Below are 26,801 nucleotides of genomic sequence, written 5' to 3'. Positions count from 1 at the left end.
GGTTTAAGTGAGACGTCCACATGAAGTGAGGTCCTGTGCTTCGAAGGGGGGGACGCGAAAAAAGATTTTTCTCTTTGAAAAAGCTGTAAATCACTCTGCAAGCAAACAAACAACCCCTCCACTTTCCCCTCAATGAGCTGAATTTGACATCAGCCCCCATTCCAGCACACTTTTAATAAGCTCTGCTCTCACACCAGCCCTCTCAGTGCCAGTCATGGTTTCTGTCTGATGCTGAAAATTAAACTGACTGGAGGACAACAGAGGAAGTCAAAAAGGTGAACGGATCTAACTGCTCAGATAGATTATGTTTTTTGTAGTGTGTCACCACAAATCTGACACGTCCAGATTTTTGTGTTTATTTTCTTAAACGCTGTGGTGTGTAAAGGCCTCATTTTAAATCTTGCTCCTGGTCCGTTGGACATCTTTATTGTTTCTCTAGGATCCAGTTATTTCCCTCCTGGCTACCTTACTGCCATTTTCGTTCTCTCTCTCATACTTAGCCCAGTGATACACTGTTTTCCCTCCACTCCTCCCCACATCCCTCTTCACCTTTTCATACCATACTGGTTCTCTGAGAAGCTTCATCCTGGCCGGCACTATTCCAGCCAAGGGGGAAGAGGACTTCCTGACGCTGGCCGCCTCGCGGCTCAGCCGCAGGAAACGTGTCATTGGAGCTGCTGTAGGTGTGGCCATGGTTCTAATACTGTTGGTGGCCATTCCCTTGCTGGTCCACACAACCAAAGGGAGGAACACCGGAAATGCAGGGAGCCATTACGAAATGCTGGGAACCTGCAGGATGGTATGTGACCCCCACAGTACGTCTCAGCCTGGCCAGGAGTTGACAGCTGTATCTCCACTGCCCCAGGATCCTTCTGGGAAGAAGATAAAGTCAGGGATACGTGGGCCTCCAGGGAGCCCTGGCCCTCAAGGAGAACAGGGACCTCCTGGCAAACCAGGGCCACAGGGGCCCCCAGGTCCAGGTCCTGGTGGCTATTCTCCCTCGCTCTACACTCCCAAAATCGCCTTTTATGCGGGCCTACGTAAGCAGCACGAGGGGAGTGAAATACTGAAATTTGATGATGTGGTGACCAATGTAGGTAACTACTACGAGCCCAGCACTGGCAAGTTCACCTGTCCTCTGCCTGGCATCTACTTCTTCACCTACCATGTTCTAATGAGAGGGGGTGATGGGACCAGCATGTGGGCAGACCTGAAGAAGAACGGACTGGTAAGTAAACGTATGTGTGAGTATGTGCATGCATGAACATGTGCCGACAGAGGAGGGTCTGTACTGTATGTATGTGTTTGTATGTATGCGCACACACGACCATGCAACGGATCTTTTTTTTTAACCATTCTGTGCTACCATTGACTCACACTCACCTCTGTTGCATTGAGCTCTTCAGATTCAGAGCACATTCCACTTAGCATGTGGCAACATGACAACCAAAGAATGAAATAGCACTCTTTCTCCTCATTAAGGGATATTCATGCTATACAGCCCAAAATCACAGCTACAGATATTTGCATTTCCACATGTGCTGTCGCTAAATGACAAGTGGCAGAATGCAGCCATCGCCGCCGCTGCCACCAAAAGGAACAGTCTAATTAGTAAGTATCATACACAGAGCTTGATTATCGCCTAAACACAAGTGCAAAAGAGCACCGGAGAAATGTCTGTCAGTGCGCGGACCAGTCAGTTTACACCTCAGCTAAATAAATAATGAATGTAAAATTGACAGTCCACTCATCCACTCCCTCATTCCCCAGACACTAATTAAAGACAGAGGGGCTGATGGGGGGAAGTGGAAGAGGAGAGGTGGGATAAATCACAGGGATTTCATCAGAGGACTCCAAATTCAGGAAACATTCTTCAAGTTGCTTTTCGCATTCATTCATTCATCAAGGACCTTAAATGCAAATGCTCTCGTCTCAGACCTTACTCTCCAGACATGCAGTGCGCCAAGGACTGTCTAAACAAGTGCACACTGGCTAATGTAGGCTCAGACATGCTGTGCTGGTTCATCAACACGACCGCAAATACGGTTGATTTAGATGGCGAGTTTAGATGAAATGTTTAAAGTCGTTCTTCACTAATTATCGTTTGATTGCTTATGCTTGGTGAATATGTGTTTAAGGCTGCCAGCCTAATGTCCTATATTGTCATTCAAGTCATCTTAGTCTGCTTAATAATTTACACACCTTAGATTAGATCCCTGAACACCCGCCTTACTTTCCTCTCCTAACCCCTCCCAAGCTTGTTCATTGATTCTCCATTAATTATCTTTTCACTCAACTCAATCATTTAACTTCACCCAGGTCCGTCTGACGCCTGTCAGGTGGCCTCCTTAAAGTTGTGGTAGATAGAGCTCTCACCTCACAGGGATGTACCCAAACAGAGCTTATGTTAGATGAAAGTGGAGTGTAAATGAAGTGCTGCCGAATGCCTGATCATATTTGGAGTTATTGAAGCCCTGAGGCAGGTGAGCACTCTATCTGTCAGTCAGTGGCTGGAGTTTACTAAATGGGCAGTATGTCGCACAAGTTGCATTCCTGATTGTAGAACCAAATGGGCTGTTTTACCCTCGCCGTAGGTGCTGAGGCTTTATTGGAGATTTTCTCTGCCTGTTGGGTTTTTCTTAAGCCACAGCCACAAATTTGCCACTTTCTCTTTTACGCTTGTGTTGTAACTTTTACACCTCAACAGATAAGGTCATTTGTAACCTTGGTTTTGTTAGGCAGCCAGTCCAAAAAGATTCAGGACTCGCAGACAGATTCAGCGAGAATGAATGAAACACAAGAGACTCGACATGACGGGGGCATACCGAGACGTCCACTTGGAGAGACAGTGAAAGTGGGGGAGCAAAACAAGACAAGTGAGTTGATGGGGAGATCAGGGGTGGAGCGGAGGAAGATGGATGACTTAATGGAGGTGTGGAGACAGTGGGCTGGTAGACGAGGCATCAGGGAGGCTGCTGGTGAAGGCCAGGATGAGATCAGGCGCGATGACCAATGGACACCTACTCAAAACGTCTCGGCTTGACAAGTGATCAAGGCTGGCCAGAAAGAGAGACAAAACTGGTTTATAGACTGCACCAAAGTGCAGAGAGAAACGGTTTGAAAGCAGTAAATGAATTAATCGTGGACACCAGTTGATTTCCTCTGGGAGTTTCTGATGTGTAAGTCCTTGTTAACACTGCATCGGCTGTTGGACTGTGACTGTGTCATGTGACGAGTGTGGTATAAGATCTCAGGAGGATGTGCTGACTGTGACAGGGCTTCCATGGGATTCCTATAGATCCGATACCTATTACCTTCACTAAATCCCCTCTCTGTAAAGCCTACCTGCTCACACCTCAATCTAACTTTCACAAATCATTGCCGCATGACAGGGCTTCAGTCAGGATTTGTGATTGAAGGGGGTCACACTTCAGTTGCTTCCATATTTGTAATAAGACTGTAATGGACTTACAGTACAATCACAATGTATGATGCGAATGATTGCTCAACGCTGTGACACCATTTTCTTGTTATGAAACACAAGGCACAGGTTGCCAAATTTGATAAGATGATGAATCCATATTATATTCTTATGATTCTTAAAGACACAATATGTAAATATTATGTATTATTATTAATCATGGGGCTTTCCCTCCAGAAACTGGGGTTTATGTCGTGTTTATGACCACCAGTGAAGAAAATGTTTAACTTGTATGTTACATAAGTAAATGAACATTAGTAAATTACATAACTGATGTCATAGGTGATGTCACGTTACATATGTTACACCACTTTTGCCCTTTTCATAACCCTAACCAAGCATTTTTTGTTTTTGCATTACCCTACCCAAGTAGTTTATTTTGCTTAATCCTAACTAAGTAGTTTATTTCGACTAATCCTTACCAAGTAATGTTTATTTTGCTTGAAGATGCATTTTGTAGTTTTGGGGTAGAGATTTTAATCAGAAGAGAAAAATCTTTATTGATGGATTTATGCCTAACAAACTAAATACATTCTAGCTTCAAAGGGAGTTCTGGGGACATTTGTTTCCTCTGAGAAAAGCTTGTTCATTTCAGTTAAAATTGTAAATACTAAAATTCCGAGTTTGAATTTCTTCTCCAAAACAACATAGTGCCCCTTTAATCCTAATCAAGTAGTTGATTTTGCCTCAGCCTAACCCAATAGTTATCTGTTGGGTTTTTTACTAAACTGCGACCTTTTGACAATGTTAATAACATTTAAAAAGTCATGATATGTCATATTATGCAAACTGTTTGTCAGGACACTTTATATTAAAAGTCTAACCTGACATTGTTTATTATATATCGTAGCTTACTTGACCACAGAGCATTTATTTTGAAAGTCTCACTGAAATATTGCATATAAAGTATAAGTGCTAACTTGACTGCGGAGCTTGTCAGGTGCAAAACAGAAGCTAGAGGGGTAGATCAGTGTCACAGTTTGACGCTTGAGGCCACTGACCAAGCTATTGAATTTGACGAGTTAGAAGTGAGAACATGTTGTTTCACGTTGTGTTTAGTCTCGTTCGCTGACGTTCTTTCTCACACTCTGACTCTCTCCCAGAAGTTAAAGCGAAAGGCAACCGTGGGCAAAATTACTGGTTTCTCTCGCTTTGAACACTGTTAGTAATGTTTAGGATAATCTAAATACACAAGTCAACAAAATATACAACGAAAGTCATTTTTTTGGACATTTTAATGCAGAAATGTAACATATTACAATTTTAATGATTGAATATTGATTTCTTTAAATATAAATGATTATAAATGCACTTCTCATCTGTGTCACTGCTCTTATAAATGTGTGTAATTACTCTATACTTAATTCACTGTCGAGGATATATGAGCTGTGTCCTACTTAATATTCCAGCTTCAAATGTTAATAACACAGTCTGCTAATGGCGGCATGCTCTATGCGTTGAAGGGTGGTAATACGTCATGCATGTACACCCCACAGAACTTCCCCCTTTACCCTCATTAAGTATTATGTGAGCTGTATATGTATATATGTAATCTCAATACAGTGTAGACAAATAGATCCTGGCTCAGCTCCCATTTAATCTCTCCCTTGTTTTTTTTTTACCTGTCATAGACTATTTTAATAGCTCATTTAAAGGTCAAGCTCTTTCACACTGTGGTGTTAAAATGTCATCACTTGCTGTAATGACCAGTACCTGTATTAACTCCCCCAGTTTGGAGACATAGATATGCTACAGGTGAAATATAATTAGCCTCAGAGCGAGGGGAAAGAAAGAGCTAGATACATGGCAGAATGTGCTCGGTGAAGACAAGTCAAATGTTGTATTTTTAGTCCGTAAGAGATCAAAATAAGATATCATATTGCGCCTCTGATGAACCAGAAATTAAAAAAGGTTCATCCCTTTCACCATTACAGTGCAGCAGACTACAGACTGTAATACTGAATGGCAGGTAATAGCAATCTAAGGTACGGTTCAATGCTACAGTCGCTTGTCGCCATGTAATCCCTGGGCTCCCAGAGGAGAGGGACAACCTATTCAATAAATATTCTATTTTCACAACATCACCCCACGTCCCCCTCCACCGTCCCCAACCCTCCTGCCATGTGCTGGAGTCCCTTAGGTAAGTTTAACAGCTACTTTTCTATTGTCCCCGCTCTAAGAGGTCAGTATATCACAGTGAATGAATCCTGTCAGTTTTATTACCAGTGGAGCACAGCACCACAGATAAAAACAAGACTTCATATAGCACCACCACATCTCCCTGGTCTCACAAAATAGCCTCGCTTGATCAGTCTGTGACTCTACCCCCCCTTCCTCCACCCTCTGCTCCTTGTTTTTTTTTTCCTCCCTCTCCCGTCTTTTAGTCCATCCTTGTCTGTCTTCTGCGCCGTGGCTCCACTTGTATAGAAAATGACACTGCAGCTGCTCCCCCCACTCTCCTCCATCCTCCTCGCCTGTGGCCCCCTCTGCTCCCAGGCGTGTTTACTGGAGGCCCTATAATGAAAGGGCTAGGCGGAGACAGAGACAGCCCCAGGCAAGCCCTGGGGGCCCCTGCCTCACGGCTCACAACCTCTCCAGCTCCAGGATCAGCACAGTGTGCTGCCTGGTTCACACGGATCAGGCTGTGTCCTTCAGCCGTATCCATCTCCTCTCTTGGCTTCCAGTCCTAATCCCACCACCATGACTCCCTCATGCCTCTCCGTCTGGTATATGCATTAATGGATGGCTTGCATTATACCTCTATGTACAGGAACATCAGCCAAAGCATCAATTCATATATCATACATTGGCAAAATGATCTGTAGGCTGAGTGATGAATATTATTCTGTTGCATAGAATTCAGCTGCACTTGCATGCATTAAGTCATGAGAATCAGAGAAGGCCTGAGGGGGAAAGATCTCCCTACATCTCCCTCCGTTACACTGTTTGGCCAAAATAATGAGCCAGATGACATATGCCTGGTGTCAATAGGAAGCCACAAGAACAGCATCACTGTCAGCTGCAGCCAAAGATGCAAATGTGATATTGGCTGTCACTACACATGTCAAGCAGAACAACAATATAACCTTTACAGATGACAATGGATTGGTGCCGTTATGTGAGAGATGGTCTTATGAGGGCCTAAGAAAGGGTAAATTTAATTCAGTGTTTAATTACACTAATTGGGCTGTTTGGGTAACATTGTTTGCTCAAATTGTTTTTGAAAAAAATTTAAAGGCCTGATTTTATAGCAAGGTGCTTAGATTTTTCTAAATGCTAAATATACAGTTTGTACTTGCTATAAGAGATTCTTACGCATGTACTGATAACTATTAACATTATATTCAAGCACTAGCTATATGGACTGTGGTAAGAGAAATTCATTTTTGCGCTTATGAATTTAGATTTTGCTCTAAAGCACATAATATAACATAGATATATATAAATATAAAGGATTTCAAATTACATTAGAATATTTTTTATTAAATAATCTAACTGGTTACACTTGTCATTTGTCTTAACCACAGGAAATTAAATATTGTATGATGTACTGTCCACATCTTTCTGATTTTTTATTTTTTCCCTTTTTATTTAACTTTTCAAAACATACTTAATGTAGCAAATTTCTAGTATATGAACATAATGTCTAAGAGACAGAAATGCAATGAGCGTTTCTACAGACACACTGGTTTTAATCAGTACTTTATATTTACATGAAACATACAGTAACATGGTCATTCAGCTTCTTACCTCTGCCAAGGAGGTTACCTTTTTACATGTGTTTGTTTGTTTGTTTATTGGTTGGTTTGCAGGTTTTGGGAGTAATGGAATACATGTAATAGGATTATGGAATTAGGATACAACAAAAGGTAACTGTATACATGTAAAGTGACAGAAAAAAAGATGTAATTCGATTACAGATACATTCACTACAAAGGGGGATTAAGGGATACATTTTTAAACAAACATTAACAATAAATAAAACTTTTTTTTTCTTACATTTTCATTAACTTCTCAGGGAACAATGCATAGATCTTGATGAAAAAAATCAAGCATATATAGGTGGCTGATATTGAGTACAATTTGAGTACATCTTAAAGCTGTCATAGGTGGTTTAAAATTAAGAGTGATACAGGGCTATTGAGTTTGATATTGGATTAGGCTTGATTGAATTAAAGGGGGCTGTTGGGCCTTGGTGGAGGTATGCACTCTACTGAGAGCCATTCTAGTTTAATCTTTATTGGTGCCTGGGGGGAAATTCACATCTTACAACCACACGGACAGACAACGTGTACAACAAGAAAATCGATAAAGAACAGAAAGAACAGAAATCAGAGAGGTGACATTAAAAAGCTATATACAATATATACTCCACAATACACAGGTGATTAATATACATGAGTTTATTAATGTACAGTAGGGATTCCCAAATTAACTGGCACATTGGCATTTCTGCCAATGTGTTTATGCCATTACAGGAGAGATGTGATGTTCTTATGCCCTAAATTGGAAAAAAAATAGGTGCATTTATCACGACAGGCATCGGCAATCAGTTAAAATGAGTTGGAAAATATTGGTATATGAGACAACAGCAAAAAATCTAATACTGTGCAACTCTAAATATATAGCTTTCTGGTTTTCTGTCCAGACTTTCACTTCTCCACACTCCAGACAGGTGTTACCATACCTTACTTTTACCTCCTCTCCAAGTTCTTTTTATTGTATTTTTGTTTAACTTCTTCTACATATTGCGGCTTACAGTGCACACTTATCCTACGCTAAAACGAGAAAAGCTCAACAGCTTTGCTTTGAGAAATACAGCCATTTTAAAAACACCCCTGAGGACTACAGTATCTGAAATCTAATGAAACAAGACTGTTGTAGTAGAGCAGCAATAGCTGTGCTCGGTTTCACTGCTTGGTTGTTGAGCTGTGAGGCCTCAGGAGATTTACCTCTCTGCTGCCTTAATCAGTTTGGTTTGGACTGGACAGGGACATGCATTTCACTGGTCACTAACATACTGTATTTTGGATGCATCATCCACGACCTGCATTTAATCTAAGGAGACCTACAGATAGTGTCCAGGAAATTGAACACATTTCCAGGGTTGATAGATGGTAGACAATGTGCTCAGGCGAGGGCAGAATGGATCGGTGCAGGGGGAAAAGAGCATATTTTTTTAGTTACAGTAATTCAGGCTCTGTTGCTCGGCGATTGACTGTTTTCAAATTGATGCATGCTCATTGGGGAGAAAGGGGCCCAAGTGATGGGAATGACATGATGGTAGTTGAGTTGCAGATCATATTCTGTGGCTGTCATGGAGATGTGCGTGGCTCGTCTGGCTGCTGACACAGATTGAGTGCTCCCAGCGTAGATGGACACTGAGCCAGACACAAGGCCACTGATGGCTGACATATGCCTGATGATTGGAGCGGCTACACCAGAATTATTGATACATCCTGCTCAGGAGATTTCTAGGAATGCAATCTAGTGTATGAATATATTTTTCTACATTTTTTTTGCATTTGTTAAAAACATTTGAGACATTTTAGCGACATTTAGACTAGAATCTTAAAGTGTGGTACATCATTTTTCTATATCCTGTATATTATTTAAGATAAATAGTTGAAAATAGTTGTTCAATCGTACTATACATTTAGGCCTCATGAGTCTCTTGCAAGACTGACTATCTAAGGCCCTTTACATACACAACCCAGTTTAAAGCACCCTATACTAAGACACTGTACCATCAAAATGATTTTGAAGCTGTCATTTTAGGGTAAAACAGTTACATAATGTTGCTTTAAATTTTTTTAATGAGGCAGTGATATACTGAATACTTTGTATGTTGCCTCTTGGATTAAAAGAAAAATTGTATAGACAAATTCTGTTTCCTCTACAACTGCAACTCAGCCCAGTATATATATTTAAATCTCTACAATGAGTAAACCCAATTAAATGTGTTAACAAACAAGTAAAGATCCAGTGCCGCTAGGTCAATAAGACCAAACTCACATGCGGCATGCAAATTTGAAACTGTCTGGCTTCAGCATAGCCACTCGATATCATGCATATTGAGCTGGGCCGGGATCATAAGCAACAGGTCAATAGCTGGTGCAGATAGTGATGCCGTTTCTCGGCTGAACCAGTTTCCCCATAGACAACCTGTTGTCCCCAGTGAGTCCGCTTATATCCACAACCCAATCAGATCTCCATCCTCGGCATCTTTGTCCTGAGCCACCGGCCACAGCTGATCAATAAGAGGCAGAGTGGCCGCATTCTCAGTCCACCCCTGGGGTCACAGGTCACAGCCCCATCCATCTGTTTATCTGACATGTATGTGGAGGTGATGTCATGCACATGAGTCTCTCATTTGAAGGCGGTTAATAATTAATCTGGACTCATCTAGCGTGTTAAAGAATATACTGAGATATGGTAGTTTTTGTTGTAAAGAGCTGCAGAGTGAGCTGTTGAGCAAGTGACGCTGACATTTGTGAGTGTTTGCTCAGTTTTGTCCAAGTTCTAATTGTCAATGCGTGTGTCCTCTGTGGGTGACAGGTAAGAGCCAGCGCCATCGCTCAGGATGCTGATCAGAATTACGACTACGCCTCCAACAGTGTGATCCTGCATTTGGACGTGGGCGATGAGGTGTGTGTGCAGCTGGACGGAGGGAAGGTCCACGGAGGGAACACAAACAAGTACAGCACCTTCTCCGGCTTCCTCATCTACCCAGACTGAATCTGAAACCAGGGAGAACGGACACAAACACACACACAGGAAACACTCACAGTTACATGTACGTATGCAAATTAATGCGCACACACAGACATGCGTGCACACAATGCCTGCATGTGCACACACAAATATACACACATACACACACATGCAGACACTCTGAGATTACAACAGAAAAGTGAAGTGTGGATTGAGTGAAAATCAGAGATATGTGGAATTAGGTGGAGTTGTGTGATTTTGAGCCAAGCATCATGAGCAACTGCATTTACTGGAGCCCTTTATGTGCAAATATGAATACCAGAAGATGTACAGTATAGGTGCACATAACAATTGCACGTTGTGGCTCTGAAATATCTTAAAAAATACTTTGATGTGTTCCATATTAACTGACATCGTGAGAATATAACAAACACCATCAGTCTAATTGTTTTTTTTACCGCAATAATGGTGTTAAGGGTGCCGTTAATCAAAGATGACTACGCTGAGGTAAATGCACACCTACTGTATTCCAATCTTATACATTTCTGCTCTCCATTCCAGTGACCTCTGATCAAACGGCCTGCTGTCTATTTTGCAAATCATCATTGTAAAAAAAAAAAATATTTTCGTTTTTGCCCTCAAGTGAATTCCGCAGATGAAATGAATAAAGCCCCTGTTGTGAGTCACCCTGCATTGGGGCTGATTAAAAAAAGGCCATCTGAATAAACACAGATGTTTGACCTGTCATTCCTGTTCGTTCATGACGCAGGACATCACACAGCAAGATAAAACAAAACATAGTCGAATGACACTTGTGTGTGATGAAGTTTTAATTGCCAAGTGCATTACTGACAATATGTTTTGCGTGTGTAAGTGTGTGTGGGTATGTCAGTATGTGTGAGTGGATAAACTGTAAGATAATGAAGCAGCTGCAGTGTTTTATTTACACCAAATGTTGTATAATACCTTACAGGCACGTAACTGTAATTACACTGCCATACCTACTTAGTACTTTATTTTTGAGAGATCCTGTCATCATATGTATAAACACAGTGACCCCCGGATGGGCTATCTGGTATGCTGAATAGGTTGATTAGACAGTTGCTATTAAAATATCTATACCTATCTTGTCTGTGTTCTTGTTTTGGGATGATGAAGATCAGTGTTAATTCATGTAAGTACACACACACGGACTACTTTTTCAGTTTTAATTTGGAGTGAACACTCGCAGAATTGGATGTATGACACGGAAGCGTGGACTTACATCCAAGATCGAAGCAACAGTGGCGAAGCAACAGTGGCGGACCACAGCCACTGCCTGCTACAACATGGATTTCCAATATGTCTTAAGACACTGTCGAAGACACAAACATTAATACCGCTGTATTGATCTGAGCTTATAATACACCAAGGATCTGCAAAATCCAGCCATTTTAAATGTAACAATATAGTGATCAATTGTACAAGCGAACCAAATTGGTGCAGTGTTCGATAAGGCTCGACATTGTTTATCAGGGTTTTGAACAGAGATAATTTGTTGGAAAGCCCACATATAACAAGAAATGCATACAGGGAGTTGGTTAGAATTTTGCCTTAAATAATACTCGTACATGTCTCTTAATTTATTGATAATCTTAGTGACTTTAGTGAAGCCATGCTGTGCTCCAGCCTACATCTCTGAATACATTCAGTACATTTACAGTGCTATGTGAAATAGAATACCAAACACAATCACCTCCTAAATTTGATTAGGGCAGCCACTGATACATATTTTCATTACTGATCCTTGTAATGATTATTTTCATGATTAATCACCAATTTTTTTGCTCTGTAAAATGTCTGATAAAAGTCAAAACTGGCCTTACAATTTCTCAGGGACTGAGATGACTTCAAATGCTTTGTTTTGTGCAACTAACAGCCTGTAAACCCAAAGACTTTCAGTAAAAAGGGGCACTATGTAGTTTGGAAAAAGAAATTCAGATACTCAGAACTACACAATATTGATAATAATAAAAACTCAGAAATATTTATTATTTCCATAACTGCATAAATAACCCTTCCGCGGAGGAAATAAGGTCCCCAGAACACTGTTTGAAGCTAGAAAGGTGGCAGGGTCCGCCAAATACAAACAAAGTAAAGCAGTATGAAATTGTGTTGTCCTCTCAGGTCAGTTTGTTAATTCAGTTTATCCAGTTATGAAAACGAAGAGCTTGTTTATTTAGTTGAAGCGTGAAAATCAATGAATGAGGATTTCTCCCTTCTTATGAATCTATATCTATAAACTGTTTTAACATGGTGTGAAATGATAAACACCATATATGTTGACACTGGGTGTCACTTCATTGATGGTTATGCAAAAATAATTAAACCAACAATTATTACAAATCTCGGCTATGTGCAATATAAAGCTAGAGTCAGAATATTAATATTTCTGCAGTATGCCGTTTTCTACACTTCATTTGACCAGTTTATTATATATTTTCCATAAAGGTAGCATTTCCTAAACCAAAGAGAGACATCATCTCCATGTTAAAAAGAATGAATCTTAGATTATTGGCAAAAAGGGATAGTGTCTAATTAGAGTAGAGAGCGGATGGCTTTCTAGACTTAAAGGATTTGGAGAATCTGTTGCTCCTGAGCGGAGAAAGAGGGATGTAGCCGCGCCATGCCTGGGCCCAGCCCCCGGCTCTCTCTCCTGGCAGATTCCAGTTGAAAGTTAATTGGACGGGGAGAGGTCTGAGACAGGCTGCGCTGAGGCCCATTAGTGATTCCCCTGTCGAATGCAGAGCCACGAGGATCACAGACTCACAAATAGGAGGATTAAAATAATCAATAGCCTTGACTTCCATCGACCACACACATACACACACACACACCGAGTAATTAGTGGACAACCTATTCAGCAGTGGACTATGACACCCTCCTGAACCTTACCCCACACACACACATAAGCTCCACACTCCACTAGCGCTGGTGCCTAATGAGGGGAAATAGTTGTGGCTGCTTGTGAAGAAAATGAAGAAAAGGTCAGGAAGCCACCAAACAGCCTTCTACTGCTCATATCCTGGTGCTTTGTCACCAAATCATTTCTTGAAAAATTGACCACACGCAGCCAAAGTATAAAATATTTTTAGGCTAAAATTTGAGTTTGCAAACCATCAGGAGAAACCAAACATTGTCTCCAACAGCCAATAATGGATTATTTTGACTAGCACCAAAGCGTAGACTCATGATTAAATTCTTCTTTGGCTCAAGACAGCATGAAGAACAGCTCAAGATATTACTCTTGCATTGTACACTGTATATCTTGACAGTTTTGGTGGGCTTTTTAACATAGCAGATTCCAGCAGCAACACTGCCCTCTTGTGTCCAAGGAAAAACACAGACGCTTTGTGTAGAACCTATTGAGACAAGGTTGTCACACATCTTGCACCTTATTCTATTGAATCAAACAAATCTGTTAATAAACAACCAAGATACGTTTTCAGGAAACACATTTATTTAGCAACAAAATTGGGGTGAATTAAAACAATGGGAACCCATTTGAAATGTCTCTTTCTACCTAATGACAGTATGGCTTTGAATATACTGCTTATCTGCAGAATCTGAGGAGGAACAAGTTCCTCAGCCAAAGCAAGTCTTAGCCAATGATACAGTAAGTCGCCGACAGTTTTTACGTATATATATATTAATGTCCCATCCAACTTGAACACACTGGTATCAATAGTTACAGTTTTTCATTATCAATTTATGTCGTCTTAAGTGCTGCATCTTGGAATGTTATTGCAAACAATGCAAGCACAATGCAAGACTCCTGAATGCATACAAGTTGGTCACGTGTGAATGGACCTGACAGCAATTGCCAGTCACTTGTGTTTTTTTTTTAAGGAATGTAAAGGCACTTCTTAAATTAAAGGTGGAACTAATCCATGGAAAAGGCTGAAGGGGGACTGTAGAAGCTAACTGCAAAAAGAGGGTATGTGTGACAGGATAAAAAAAAAAAGCGGGATGCTCTTCGTCTTCACCCGTTCATGACCATCCTGACGAGTTCTGTAAAAGAGGCGAGAAAGAGACAAATGTTAGATTCATGGTCGAGATCTTGGCAGAGACCCCCTCCAACTACAGCATATGGCGCCAAGGCTCCCCCTCCTCATCCAGCTTTGGTTAGGCTGGGTGGGAGGTGCTGTATTTGGAGGCAGATCCCCTATATTCTGCTCATCCATAGGAAAAAGAAGGGTTTAGGAAGGTATGAGAGAAAGAGGTGAGGTAATCATCTCTATCTCCTATTCAGCCAAAGCATTTGGCCGTGTCTACAATCCAAGAAGAGCTGGTTAGAGAAGCCATCCTCGCTGTTTGCTTTCCTCTAGTTGAGAAGCAGAGAAAAGGGGAGAAGATCAAGGGGAGCTACACTCCAGTCAGAGAGTGGCCAGCTGAAACTCAGCTTCCATCAGTACAGAGGAGAAAACAATCAGCACAAGAGCAACTCATTGCAATTCTCTGGTTAGTAGAAAAAGGGACTGGTCCACTCTCCCAAAGCTGGTGGCTGTACTTGAATGTAAAACATGTCTACAATGTAAGAAACTGTTTGATCTGTCTATGAAAAGAGCAACACCTCTAACACCAACAGAGGAAAAAAGCTTATTTTAATAGCACCAATGACATGCAAATGAGATTAGAAGAGCCGGCATTGTGACCTCCACACCCATCAGATAATTCGACAGTGGCCACCAGACTTTCTCTGAATGAGACCAGTCACTTCCCTGTGTGTCCACCATATCCCCTCATAAACTGAGGGGAGTCCCAGACACATGCAGAGGGGCATGCTGCAGCCAGGGGCCAAGACAGAGGGCTGCAGGAGAGAGACAGAACAGCAGGGAGGCTACACATGGGTCAAAGCCTCAGGACTAAAGATGAGAGGAACCGCTAGGCTTTCCCACAGACACCTACGGGTCAAATCTACTTTGCAACGGCACATTGTTCCTGTTTGCCAATATGAAGGGCACCACTACAGTTGATTAGTGTTAGGGTGGCATAATGGGAGTGGATTATTTCACAACTAAAACGCAGGAAAGCCTGGAGGTGCCATCTCATTGTATACCCAATGCCCGTACCAGCCCTCAGCCCGACATGATGTGGCGGACAAATGCTGCGGAGGAAGAACAGTTAACACACTGTCAGCATTTGACATTTATACATGGCCTCTTAAAACAGTCCACAAGTGTAAAGAAAACACATACTAGACAGTACACAGTAACGTAAATAGACACCCACCTTATCGCAAGACTAAATCAAGTTTAATAGTTAAGGGGGGCTTTCAATAATTGCCTTTAGATAACTCGGACTTTAGGGGTGCAACGATTCTCCAAATCCAAGAGTCGGTTTACATACATTTTCATAAATAATCTTGACAAATTAAATTAGAAAACAAAATAAATAAAAAACCTAAAACCTGTCAAAACCAGCAAAAAGTATTTGAAACATGGGATGTGAATGGACTTGTTTGTACTTTACGAGCAGCCCCTAAATGCACCATGTAGCATGCAGTCAGGTGACAAAAACAGGCAGCTGTTTACCACAGACTGACAGAGAAATCTCAGGTTTTGAGATGAGGAGCAGGTCGGTTTGAGGGGAGAAGTGTCTTTTTTCACAGTATTTGCAGGACCACAACTTGAGAACACAACTTGCTTCAATCTCAGTTTCAGAATCGTCACACCCCTAAAGAACAAAACTTTACACACATAAATAAACACAGAACACATAAAGTGTAATTCATGACCAAGGTTTCTTGGGTGTGATGGTTAAAATTGAATACTTTGCAGGTTTACAGCAACAACATTGTCACACATCATCAGCCTGATTATAGCAAGTATCCCATTTTGTTCTTGTTTCTTCTTCACTCTCACCTTCATAATTGATGCAGCCATTTGCATCTTCGTGCCCCGCCAAGAGCGTCTCCACTTCCTCCTCTGTCATTTTCTCACCTGTAAATGGAACGTTTTCACATTACATGGGTGACATTACATGGGTGGGAAAAAAAAGGATTTTACACATACAGAAAAATGAATAATACAGGAAATGATGATGATAATCCTATAAAATAGATACCTCACAGTGCCAAATGAATTTACAAACATGCACATCAAGTTTTCAGTAAATTAGTTCTGCATTGATACTGTCCATTGTGGCGATTACAGTACTGTGCTGTCAGTGAAAAATGTAAATGGTGTGTATAAAAGAAATCAACCCAAAAATAGTCCACCTATCCAGATATGTTCATTCACGGATGATAAATATGGAACTTGCCTAACGTGGTGAGGACGTGACGGAGCTCTGCTCCCATTACTGTGCCGTTGCCCTCCTTGTCAAAGACACGCAATCCCTCCACAAAATCCTCCATGGAGCCCTGATCTTTATTTTTAGCGATGGCCTGGAACATGGGCAGGAACTGCTCAAAGTCTAGCATCTTGTGGTTCATCTCTGCAAAAAGATAAGAAAAACAAATTATAGGAGGCAAGTCTCTGGGCAGTGCAACATTATCACTGAAAGATTATGAGAGAAAGTTAGTGTTTTTCAGCACAATTACATGTTTTATGCACATTAAAGACATATATCTCCTAGTTTTCCTCTCACCCTCAGCCTTGGGGTTGCCCAGGACTTTGAGCACCTCAGCGTTGACAGGGTTCTGTCCCAGGGCCCGCATGACGTCCCCACACTGGCTGAAGCTGATCTTCCCATCTCCTGTCCTGTCGAACAGCAGGAATGCCTCCTTAAACTCTGCAGGATACACAAACACATGACGAATTAGAGAATGGGTATGAATTAAGCAGAGGTGAAGAGACAAGCAGACATGTATGTAGGAATTATATGGAGATAAGAAGTGAAATGACAATAGATGAAACAATAGAGCTAGACAGATGGGAAAGAAAGTGAGAACAAGCAGACTAGAGAAGGCACAGATCATGACAAGTGATTAAGCGGTTATCTGAGCAGGCAGAGCACAAAGCACCAGAATGACTAACCCGGGTAGGTCTTAAAGGCCCCTATAGGTGAGATATCTCTGGCTGGCCTATCCAGGATAATACATGTCTGCCAAATTGTACCCCCAAACTCATGTTGCACAGGCATGCTTTGCTCAAACGCTCAAAACTTACATTTCAAAGCTGAAAAGTGAATTTTTAAAATCAATATGTCATTACTATTTACAATTTAGGGTTGGTTGGCTTCCGGTTTTAGTGATCCAGTCATGTGTATGAGCTGTCAACCGGTTTGACTTTACGTAAACGGACTAAACTGACAATTTTTAGCAGTAAGACGTTGTGGAAAATCAAAAAGTAATTTTTCACAGTGGGACATAGTGAGAGGAAGCCACTGAGTCACATGCAACACCGATGGGTAAATTTAGTACTACCGATTCAAAGTTCCAGTTGGCTGGATACCAAACCAGTTTGAATTTTTTACATCGACCCAACCTTAATCCATTTGCATGGTAGAGTGGAAGCAATCACTAAAAACAGTTTGCTCTCTGTACTCTGTGGTTAACATTGCAAACATCCAGCTAATTTCCCCAATTCAACAAATACTTTGTTTATGTCAGTCATCTGGTCAGTTTTGGATTTTGTCCACAACAAATCAACAAAAACATGGTTAAACAACTTTATCAGTGCAATACTACATGCTCTGTCATCCTTGTTGTAGTTTGAACATGCAAACACATGGATTAAGTTTCCAAAAGCATCAAATAGTGTTGTCATGACAGTGGAATTTCTCATTTTGATACAAAACATAAAAAGTATTGATACAATATGAGGACATAAAATTTAGATTTTTATAAAAAGATAAATTTATAAAGGCTTGTGTACTGTGTGTTAAGCATAACATCAAGAACAATATCTAAACTAATTTACTACTGAGCATAGTCAGAAGAGCGGAAGGAGGCAGATCTATGTGGGCACTGCAGCAGTGCATGTGTCAACTTGCTGTGTGAGAGAAGAGAGAGCGAGAAAGCTCAGCTGGTACAGGCCTATTGATACTGTGGAAAATGAGTATTAAAACTTTTTCAAATATTCAGAATCGATATGTAATTATATTTTGATATTTCGGAACTACAGGTGAAGGCATATAAGTGTAGTAGTAACTATGCATGCCATAGCATAAATAAAGCTTTAGAACAACCAGAAATGGATAGAGTAAGTTTTAAAGACTGTTTTTAAAACTCTGAAGATAAAGATAATGTAGCTTTTTAAAGAGATTTATTATCTTGAAGAAAATGAGACCATCCTAAAGGCTGTATGTCTAAATAGAAATAATCAGATTTTCCACTGAACATCAACAACAGATAAAAATCTTTAAATAGTCAACAGAAGCACTCACTAAAGTGACCTAAAAGTCAACAAGATAAGTTTATTTACAGTTAACTTGTATTTTAAACAATTACATTACAGTGGCTGTATTTTTGACCCCCAAACAATTCTAAAAGTTGCCCTTGATCTTTATGCTTGGAAAAACAAATCTTGAGTGAAATGCCACAACCAACAAAATGTTCAGTAATTTCACTTGATAACCCTAACCACAAACGTAATGAATCAACAATTTTTTTCTGCTATTGCAACTGTCAGGAGGCTTTAAACTGAGAAAACTCACAAACAGGAAATAACTTTTCAGTCCATCGCCTGCCAAAGCATCAAACAAAAAACTCAAATGTGACTCAACTTATACTGTTTTGCGACTTGTCTGTAACAGATTCATGTCATGTCAGGTCATCTCTAACAATATTTTATTACTCATTTTATGATAGCAAACAAAAGATTAGTGTGTAAGTATTTCACTTGGTTTAAGTTATTAGTTTTACCAGATTTAGCGTCTGGTAGAGTCTATCTGGCAGCATGGTCTTGCGGTAAACTTGAAAAATTTGCTTTCAAAAACTTTCAAATGCTTAATCTGACATCCCTACTGTTTGCCAACACAGCTTTGACATCAATATTTTACAGCACTGCTGAAAAGTCAATACAGCTGTCAGCTACCTGAGCCCTCTAAGGCATTCACATTACCATATATTGAGTATTGATGCTTAATCAACTGACAGCAAAGATGCAATCTTGTCATTGATCAAAAGGTTGATTAATGTAGCTTTGATCTAACATCAACCATTGTAGTTGTTAGGCTCAACAGCCAAACAAAAAAAGCTTAGCTGAGATCTTGTTATCAGGGAGAAGTGGAGTTGGATTACACAATATCCGGGCAGTGGTCTGTTCCCAATGTTGTGGGACAAGGCTATTCCCCAAAAAAGCTCAGGCACTGTTGTGGAGTTTTTCCTGTTCTGAGGAATGTGCCTCTTCCCTTGTAGCCTGTGAGCACTTTTTCCCAACACCATATTTGGTATTAGAGGAGTGGAGGAAAGTAGGAGGAGAGTGAGAGTAGCTGCAGCCTATTATGTCAACGATGATTAAACAAACCAGCCCTAGGACACAAACCATCCACCACTGTATCAAGCACCAAAAAAGGGCACACTCGTGGAGATGGACCGCTTGGAAGATAACAGGCAAAGTTTATGGCAAACGGACACATCCAGGAATGACCACTGTCTTATGAGAACGGGTAAGTACTGCTAATGCATGATTGACCACATAACGTTACAAAAACACTGAAACACACGGTCAAAGCTGGTAAGTACTATTACGTTGTATATGCAACATATGACTGATTTGGACGTACCAAACAACAGTGCAAAGCGACTCTCATTCACATTTATTACAGTTTAGGTTACTCCAAAACCAACATGCAGATCACACCCTAAACACTCGGAGATAGCCATCAGTTTTTGTGCTAAGGCGGTCCCCATTTCGCTGACTTACCATGAATTTGATCCACGTTAAATTCAATCTGGAAAGGACAAGCAGTTGCAAGTGGAAAGTGGTGAAACAGTACGGAAATAAGGAAGGAAAACCTAGCCTACAACCACGACTGCTATGACAGGCGAGCACAGAGCAGGGTGATAGTGGAGATACAGGGCAAAGTGTCTTCTCAACCAAGCAAGAATGAAAGCATGCACAACAAGCGAGATCTGGAAAATGTCACAACACAAAATCAAAACTCACCAAGGATTTGATCTTCCGTGAATTCAGACTGTTCAAAGAGAAATTAAGCGACATGAAAATGGTTCCCTTTGCAGCGCAGCGTAAAGCTAACTTGGGTTAACATCAAACGCTTTAAAACATATTTTTCACTTTGTTAGATCAACTCAAGCCAGATATTACCCGACTACAGCACATACAGCAATGACTGGTGTACTCGCAGGTACTTTGGACACATTAATAAGGATATAGTGGGGTTAACTTTATCTTTCGTGTAAGCTAACGTTAGCTTCTCAAAAGTTGCACTTCCGCTAGCGACCACAGAGCCAATTCAGATATTCAAACTCAATTCAACGTCTTTGGAAAGCTAAACGAGAATCTTGAAACAATAATTCAATTACACAAAAACGTGAATAATGCTGGTTAAGTGGAGTGGAACAAAAAAAAAAACCCACCATAGCTGTGTTGGCTGAGGTGTGTCCGAGGCGTCGGCAAGCCAAAGAATGTGTGACGGCTCTCAGAGAAGGGCAGGGTGAGAAAACCCGAGCGGGAGTGCGTCATGACGTAATGCACGCACGACGTACAACAGCCACGCTCCATATATAGGAATGAACATCTAGGCATGGTGTGTGATTTACACTACATGACTTATATGCCTTAAAAGTCCTTAAACTATTTATTCTATGTTTGAGGTGACTGATACATGGAATAAGTAACTTTAAGCTGAATTTAAGAGCTGAATTTAATTCACTTATTCTGACCAGCCTGCCCTTATATCAATTATTAAGGGATTAAAATACTCAAAGCCCCCATCTAGAAGCTGTTCTTGTGCTCACCTTAAATCTGAGTTTAAGGTATGTACCTACAAGCATGATTTGCAACTAGTGTCAGTGGGAAATTTGAAGCCTACAATGCCCATACAAAATTGACCAGACTCTAGTTTCTCTAGAGCAGGGCTGTCCAAAGTGAGGACTGTGGACCAAAGTTGGCCCACAATGAGGTTCAATATGGCTGCCAGATGTTTCTAGCTAAAAAAACAAGAAAAGAAAAGAAGAATAAGTAAGAAATTATAACATAAATAAATGTTTGTGCTATCTTAACAATTCAATACTTTATAATAGGTGCTTGCTCTTGGCCCGTGGCCCTCCATTAACTTTCAGTTTTGGTCCTCCAATCATAAGAGTTTGGGCACCCCTGCTCTAGAGCATTGTAGCTGAAGCTTTACACATCTTGTGTCAAGTAGTTCCATTCTTTAAATGCTAATATTTGCATCTCAATGTATTTGACCTTTTAACAAGGTAATTGAACATTTTCTCTGACATAAACTAATGTTCCAAGTACTGGATTTTATGTTGCAATACATGTTTGGAGGGGGATCTTTAAAATAAGATGTGTTTAAGCAGCCCGCCCTTAACCTCACAATGTAATCATCGAGTCGATGGGTCCTACTGTATGTTAACTGATGTGTGTTGTGATTAAGACACGCATTTTTAAGATGTTTAAAAGGATGTTTGTCTCTTTGTGCTGTGTGTTTGCCTTTGGTAATCTTGACTCCACTTGCCTAAATAAATGCATGACTGCAGTGAATGACTTTGCTAGGCTTTGCATTAAGGATGTGAGCGTCTGGCCGTGCAGGAACGATGGATTAATACAGGCCTGTTAGACCATGGACTCATGCCACATCTCTTAACAGCCTGGCTAAAGTGCTCTCTGCGCTCAGCGGGAGCTCTGGCCCCCCTGCCTTGTCTGTGGTCCCACTGTGAGCAGAAGCGGATATCTTAACATGGCCCACATATCCTCGCAAGCTAAATGGGACAGTCTCAATCTATAAAATCATGCAGGACACACAGTGTAACACTTAAGCACATGAGGATGGCAGCAAAGCTAAAGCACCGACAAAGCCAAAGCACTTTAGGACAAAGTCTAATGTGGGCATCAATATAGTTTGAAATATTGAGTTTTTTCAACATTTCTTTACATTAAAGTGTTTTGTCTAATTGGTCTATGCCTGCCTTTGACATGAGAACACTGTAATGGTGTGGACTTATGTAATGTTAGCATGTTTTCATTGATCAAGGTACCTACTGATGTCATCTTCGTATCATCCTTTATTTATTTCATTCTTTTCTTAATCTCTTTATTTGCATTGCTTTTGTGATTTTGCCTGTTTTATCACCATCATTCCTTTACTAATCATTCATATTGACATTTTGTGTTTTGCATCTTGTGTTTTTGTCTTCTTCTTAGACAAGGCATCCTTCTCTGGCTTGAACTCTTATTTCTAAAGGCGCTATATAAATAAAAGTCATTATTATTACTTATCTTTTTACTAAATTACTATATTTACTGATATCTTATATTTACTAATTGAATAAATTAATACAATTATTTATTTCAGTCGGTATTCAGGAAATCTTACATAAATGCCTGATATCAATCACAAAGTTTACCAAAAGAAAAGAGTTTTAAATGAGCTTCTCTAACTTCCATGAACATTTTCTGTCTGTATAATCCAGTACTCTGACCTCTAACCTATACTTTAAAGAAAATGCACAATTCTTTTCTCACAGAGCGTTGAAGAAATGGGGTGATTCAAAATCCAGTAGCATCATTTGTTCCTTTTAACATATTACCAAAGATGCATCCAAATTTATTATTGAGCTCCGACAAAGACACGCGTCAGAGGAAGCTGAAAAATGAAACTATAATTCTGAACAGACTCTGCAGCACCATCTACTCTGCCATAACATGCTACTCTCCATAAATACTTCATGCAGAATATTGTTAATAATGGAGTACAGAATTTGCTGCTGGACAGACTATAAAATAATCACACATTTTCTATAAAACCTCAAACTCTTGTTGCCTTAAACGTTTTATTTTGTATAAGCAGACAACATAAGACACAACCAAGACAAAGGTTACTGTACTATATCTGTGACATGATGAATCAATGGTGTGCCTCAGGTTTGTCAGGTTCTATCTGTGACTTATCTCACAAGCTGTTATCCACATCACGGGACTCTGTGGAGGTCTATTCTCTGTGTAGCCAGTTTTCAGTTTTGAAAAATGGGTCAAGTCAAAGCTCACTAAATTTTTAATCCAGTGGAAAAATCTATGTCCTCTCTTTGAGTTTGGACTTACATTTTGTTATTTTTGCTTCTTGAAACGATCACACAATCTGTGTGTAGGTCAGAAGGAGATGGATATTAATTTGTGGGACCTTCCCGATGAAAGAAATAGTACATACTGTGACAAGAAACAGCCTGTTTGTCCCTAAGGAGGCCACTGACTGACTGACAGCCTCACTTTCAGTGCCCCATTTCTTTGCTTTACATTCCGTCGTATTCCACATTGAAGCTGATAGCTTATTAGCATCAAAAACTTAGACAGCTACTCTATAAATCAGCAGCATGTTATGTTTTTATGGATCTTATTGACAAAAACTATTCATGAAATAAGATTGATTATTAGAATAAGATTTGTAAACGTAGCCCTAATTTCTGAGTGCCCCACATTAGCTTTGTCTTAAGAAGTAGTGACTCCACTCACCTCCAAAGTACTTGGGTCAAACGGTGTATCCGAGGGGCGCAGCATCCTCGGTTTCTGCTCTGGAGCCGATTTTGGAGCCACAGGAGTCGTAGGGAGGCAGGGGTACGGAGGACCCAGTCTGGGTTGACCCACTGGTGAAGGAGACTTTTTAATGGAGGGTTCTCTTTTAGGAGCCATTTCTGATGTCCTGGACAGCCAGAAGTTAGTGTCAGACGTCTGAGAACAGCTGCCGCTGTGGCTGCTGAGAGGAGATACCAAGTAAAGTGTGTCAGCTGTGCGTAGCCTGTGGAGGTGGGGGTGGGGGGAGAAGCAGGTTGATGAAGCTGATGATGCTCAGGGACCGGCAGGTGGATGAGGCAGAGGTGGATGTAGGTATGGAGAAGCATGTGAGTGAATTTGTGAAGCAAGGCGTAGGAGGAGCAGAGATGAAAAGTGGAGTGTGGAATAACGAGGGGGATGGATATAGAAAGAAGCAGGCGCCTCTGTATGACTCCAAGCACATGATTTTATTTGGGTCAGACATGCAAGTGTGTGTGGGGGAGTGAAGCAGAAATGTGAAGGGTTTCTTTGTCAAGCACAATACACAGATTCTAGCCCAAATTACATCATCTTATGTTTGTGAAGATGTGTTATAAGATGTATCATAAATACTGTGTCTCATTCATAACCTGCAGTCCCATGCTGCAGCTAATAATAGGTTGTTCTAAAATAAAGACATGCTCTCTTTGTCTCTGCCCACCAGATATTCTCCTCCTGACTCCTGCAGAGGTGCTGACACCGATACTAAGTGCTCAGAAACAGAAGACAGAGAGGACACAATATGTGAAACAGTTCACTGAGTTTAGAGTCAATTTAGACCCTATACCGTATGTTTTATTGTGCGAGGACTGAATGTCATTGATTCATACAGAATACATTGCTTGAACAGTGAGTCCATATATGTGCATACATTAATATTGTGTGCAGCAATGTTTTTGCATTTACCGTATTTTAATCCACATTACATATACATATATTACCAATAGTTGTGGTGGCCAAAATATGCAAAAGGTTGCCACTTGGCTTGTAATAACACATAAGAACGGATCAAGATGCCACAAACTTCTAAAGAATACAAATACCAATGATATAGCTTACTCTATTTGTTATCATTTTGTTTTCACATGTCCATATCCATGAGTCTGCTGACATAAACTATAGACTGGCTTCCAACACAAAACAGAAGTTCCACAGAGCCCCTTTAATTGACCCAAATATTTTCATTTTATGCTATTCTATAGTTCTACTTCACTACATTTCAGAGGTAAATTCTACTTTTTACTCATTCATTTGTCAGCTTTAGTTATTTTAATTACTCCGCAGATTAAGTTTAGCATATGGTCTATGATCGTTTTATAAAATAGGATTTATAAAGTCCAACTTTACAAAAAAAGCCCCAACATTATAATGATGTTTACACTGTCATTAATTTATTAATTGGTTGATATAATAATACTAATACAACATAGAGAGGGCTCTTTCTGCTACATGATGAGTACTTTTACATTGATCTTTCAGTAGATTTTGCTCATGATATGATTACTTAGCCAAACTTTTAAAATTTTGTTATTTTTCACTTGTAGGTATTTTTATATTCTAGTAATGTAGTTCTTCTTCCATCATCCACATGATGGAAGAAGTACTAGTACTAGTATGTTTACTGAAGTGCTGTACTTAAGCACAATTTTGTATCACAGTATTGTAGTTTGTATCTCAGTTTCTCAGTTTTATGTCATTTTATACATCTACTCCACTACATTTCAGAGGCAAATATCTTTTTATTCAATTATTTTTTTCTGAAAACTTGAGTTACAGATTATAACTTATCATACCAATCCTGTCTGATAAAAAACATTATATATATAGTGATTTTTAATTGTTTTGTTTGTTTTTTGTTGTTGTTGTTTTTATGATAAAATGAAAGTTTGAGTGTTCCTCTATGGGTTGAGAAACTACTACTTCTTAAATTAAATAAACTATGTTAAAAAACAACAACATTGGTTCAGCTGGAAAATGCATTGTAACAAAGAAAACATTAAAAGCAGACAGAGACTCTACAAACTATATAATAATCTTATAGGATATGATGCACTGCTATAGATCAAACTACCCAGCAGTATATAAAGTGGTTAAAAGAGCACAACCGTAAAGATTAACAGGACCTGAATGCAACGCATGCAGGAATGCATCCAAAAACACCATGATAGTAAAACACTGAACTGACACTGGACCTTTTTCCCCAATGATGAGTACTTTGACTATACTTTTATAAAAATGTAGTTGATAATACTCACATACTTTAACTTGTGTAACATGATACACATACTGTATATCATGTACTGTGTTCAGTACAGCCATACAACCAAGAGGAAATAGTTCCAAAGGGTGCCACCAGATGTCACTATTACATCACAGGAAGACATGACCCCATAAAGTTTTGGGCTTCAACTCGTTTCAACTATATATATAAAAAAAAGTCTTTGTCAGTGACCCTTTGAGTTAAAAAAGAAATTAAACTTTTGAAACTTTTAATAATAATAATAATAATAATAATAATAATAATAATTATTATTATTATAATATGGCTGTAAATTATTTGGGTGTCAAATGATTGTTGAATTTAAAATCACTGTGATGATCGACAAAAATAAGGATTTACAACTCCTGGCGTCACTGTAGCCTCTCCTCCAATAATCAATGCCCTGCACTCGTTAGCGGATTTTGGGCCACAATCCATCGCGCGCTCAATGGGCCTTGAAATCACCGTTTATGTGGCTCGAGCGTCAAAACAATAGCGACATAAGACCCTTGCTGCGAGACCAACGGCACTTCTGGCGCTTTTAATAGCGGATCGAACATGCAGAATGAGGAAAAAAAGACCTCCCGACAAAGTCATCCGAGTATTAAACACAACAAAGGTTCGATGTAGAAAAGCTTTCTTACTA

General features: G+C 40.0%; 2 protein-coding genes across 5 annotated transcripts; one reads left to right on the top strand and one right to left on the bottom strand.

The window, feature by feature from the left end:
* The first annotated feature begins 685 nt into the window (after positions 1 to 685).
* c1ql4a (complement component 1, q subcomponent-like 4) lies at positions 686 to 10,219 on the top strand. The gene is made up of 2 exons (XM_073470702.1): positions 686 to 1,228; positions 10,040 to 10,219. Exons 1-2 carry the CDS (start codon positions 692 to 694, stop codon positions 10,217 to 10,219), a joined length of 717 nt encoding a protein of 238 aa, XP_073326803.1. The 5' UTR covers positions 686 to 691.
* A 3,453-nt stretch (positions 10,220 to 13,672) lies between these two features.
* On the bottom strand, positions 13,673 to 23,994 carry LOC140999465 (myosin light polypeptide 6). Of its 4 annotated transcripts, XM_073469865.1 has the most exons (7): positions 20,721 to 20,780; positions 20,290 to 20,317; positions 16,826 to 16,969; positions 16,499 to 16,672; positions 16,099 to 16,176; positions 15,307 to 15,341; positions 13,673 to 14,245 (listed from the first exon to the last, which is right to left on the bottom strand). In XM_073469865.1, exons 1-6 carry the CDS (start codon positions 20,721 to 20,723, stop codon positions 15,313 to 15,315), a joined length of 456 nt encoding a protein of 151 aa, XP_073325966.1. In that variant the 5' UTR covers positions 20,724 to 20,780; the 3' UTR covers positions 13,673 to 14,245; positions 15,307 to 15,312. The 4 variants fall into 4 exon arrangements, with proteins under 4 accessions (XP_073325966.1, XP_073325962.1, XP_073325963.1 ...); XM_073469861.1 differs by lacking the exons at positions 15,307 to 15,341; positions 20,721 to 20,780 and adding an exon at positions 23,818 to 23,994; XM_073469862.1 differs by lacking the exons at positions 15,307 to 15,341; positions 20,290 to 20,317; positions 20,721 to 20,780 and adding exons at positions 20,047 to 20,074; positions 23,818 to 23,994.
* Positions 23,995 to 26,801: the final 2,807 nt, after the last annotated feature.

Source organism: Pagrus major, chromosome 7, assembly GCF_040436345.1.
Source record: "Pagrus major chromosome 7, Pma_NU_1.0".
Lineage (NCBI taxonomy): Eukaryota > Metazoa > Chordata > Actinopteri > Spariformes > Sparidae > Pagrus > Pagrus major.
This window is presented reverse-complemented; position numbering and strand designations above follow the sequence as displayed.

Coding starts and splice junctions, on each gene's coding strand:
- c1ql4a (XM_073470702.1), top strand. CDS start 692: ATGGTTCTAATACTGTTGGTGGCCATTCCCTTGCTGGTCCACACAACC. Junction 1,229..10,039: donor ACCTGAAGAAGAACGGACTG/GTAAGTAAACGT, acceptor TGTGGGTGACAG/GTAAGAGCCAGCGCCATCGC.
- LOC140999465 (XM_073469861.1), bottom strand. CDS start 23,994: ATGGCTCCTAAAAGAGAACCCTCCATTAAAAAGTCTCCTTCACCAGTG. Junction 16,970..20,289: donor CACGGAAGATCAAATCCTTG/GTGAGTTTTGAT, acceptor TGTATCCTGCAG/AGTTTAAGGAGGCATTCCTG. Junction 16,673..16,825: donor GGGCAACCCCAAGGCTGAGG/GTGAGAGGAAAA, acceptor ATCTTTTTGCAG/AGATGAACCACAAGATGCTA.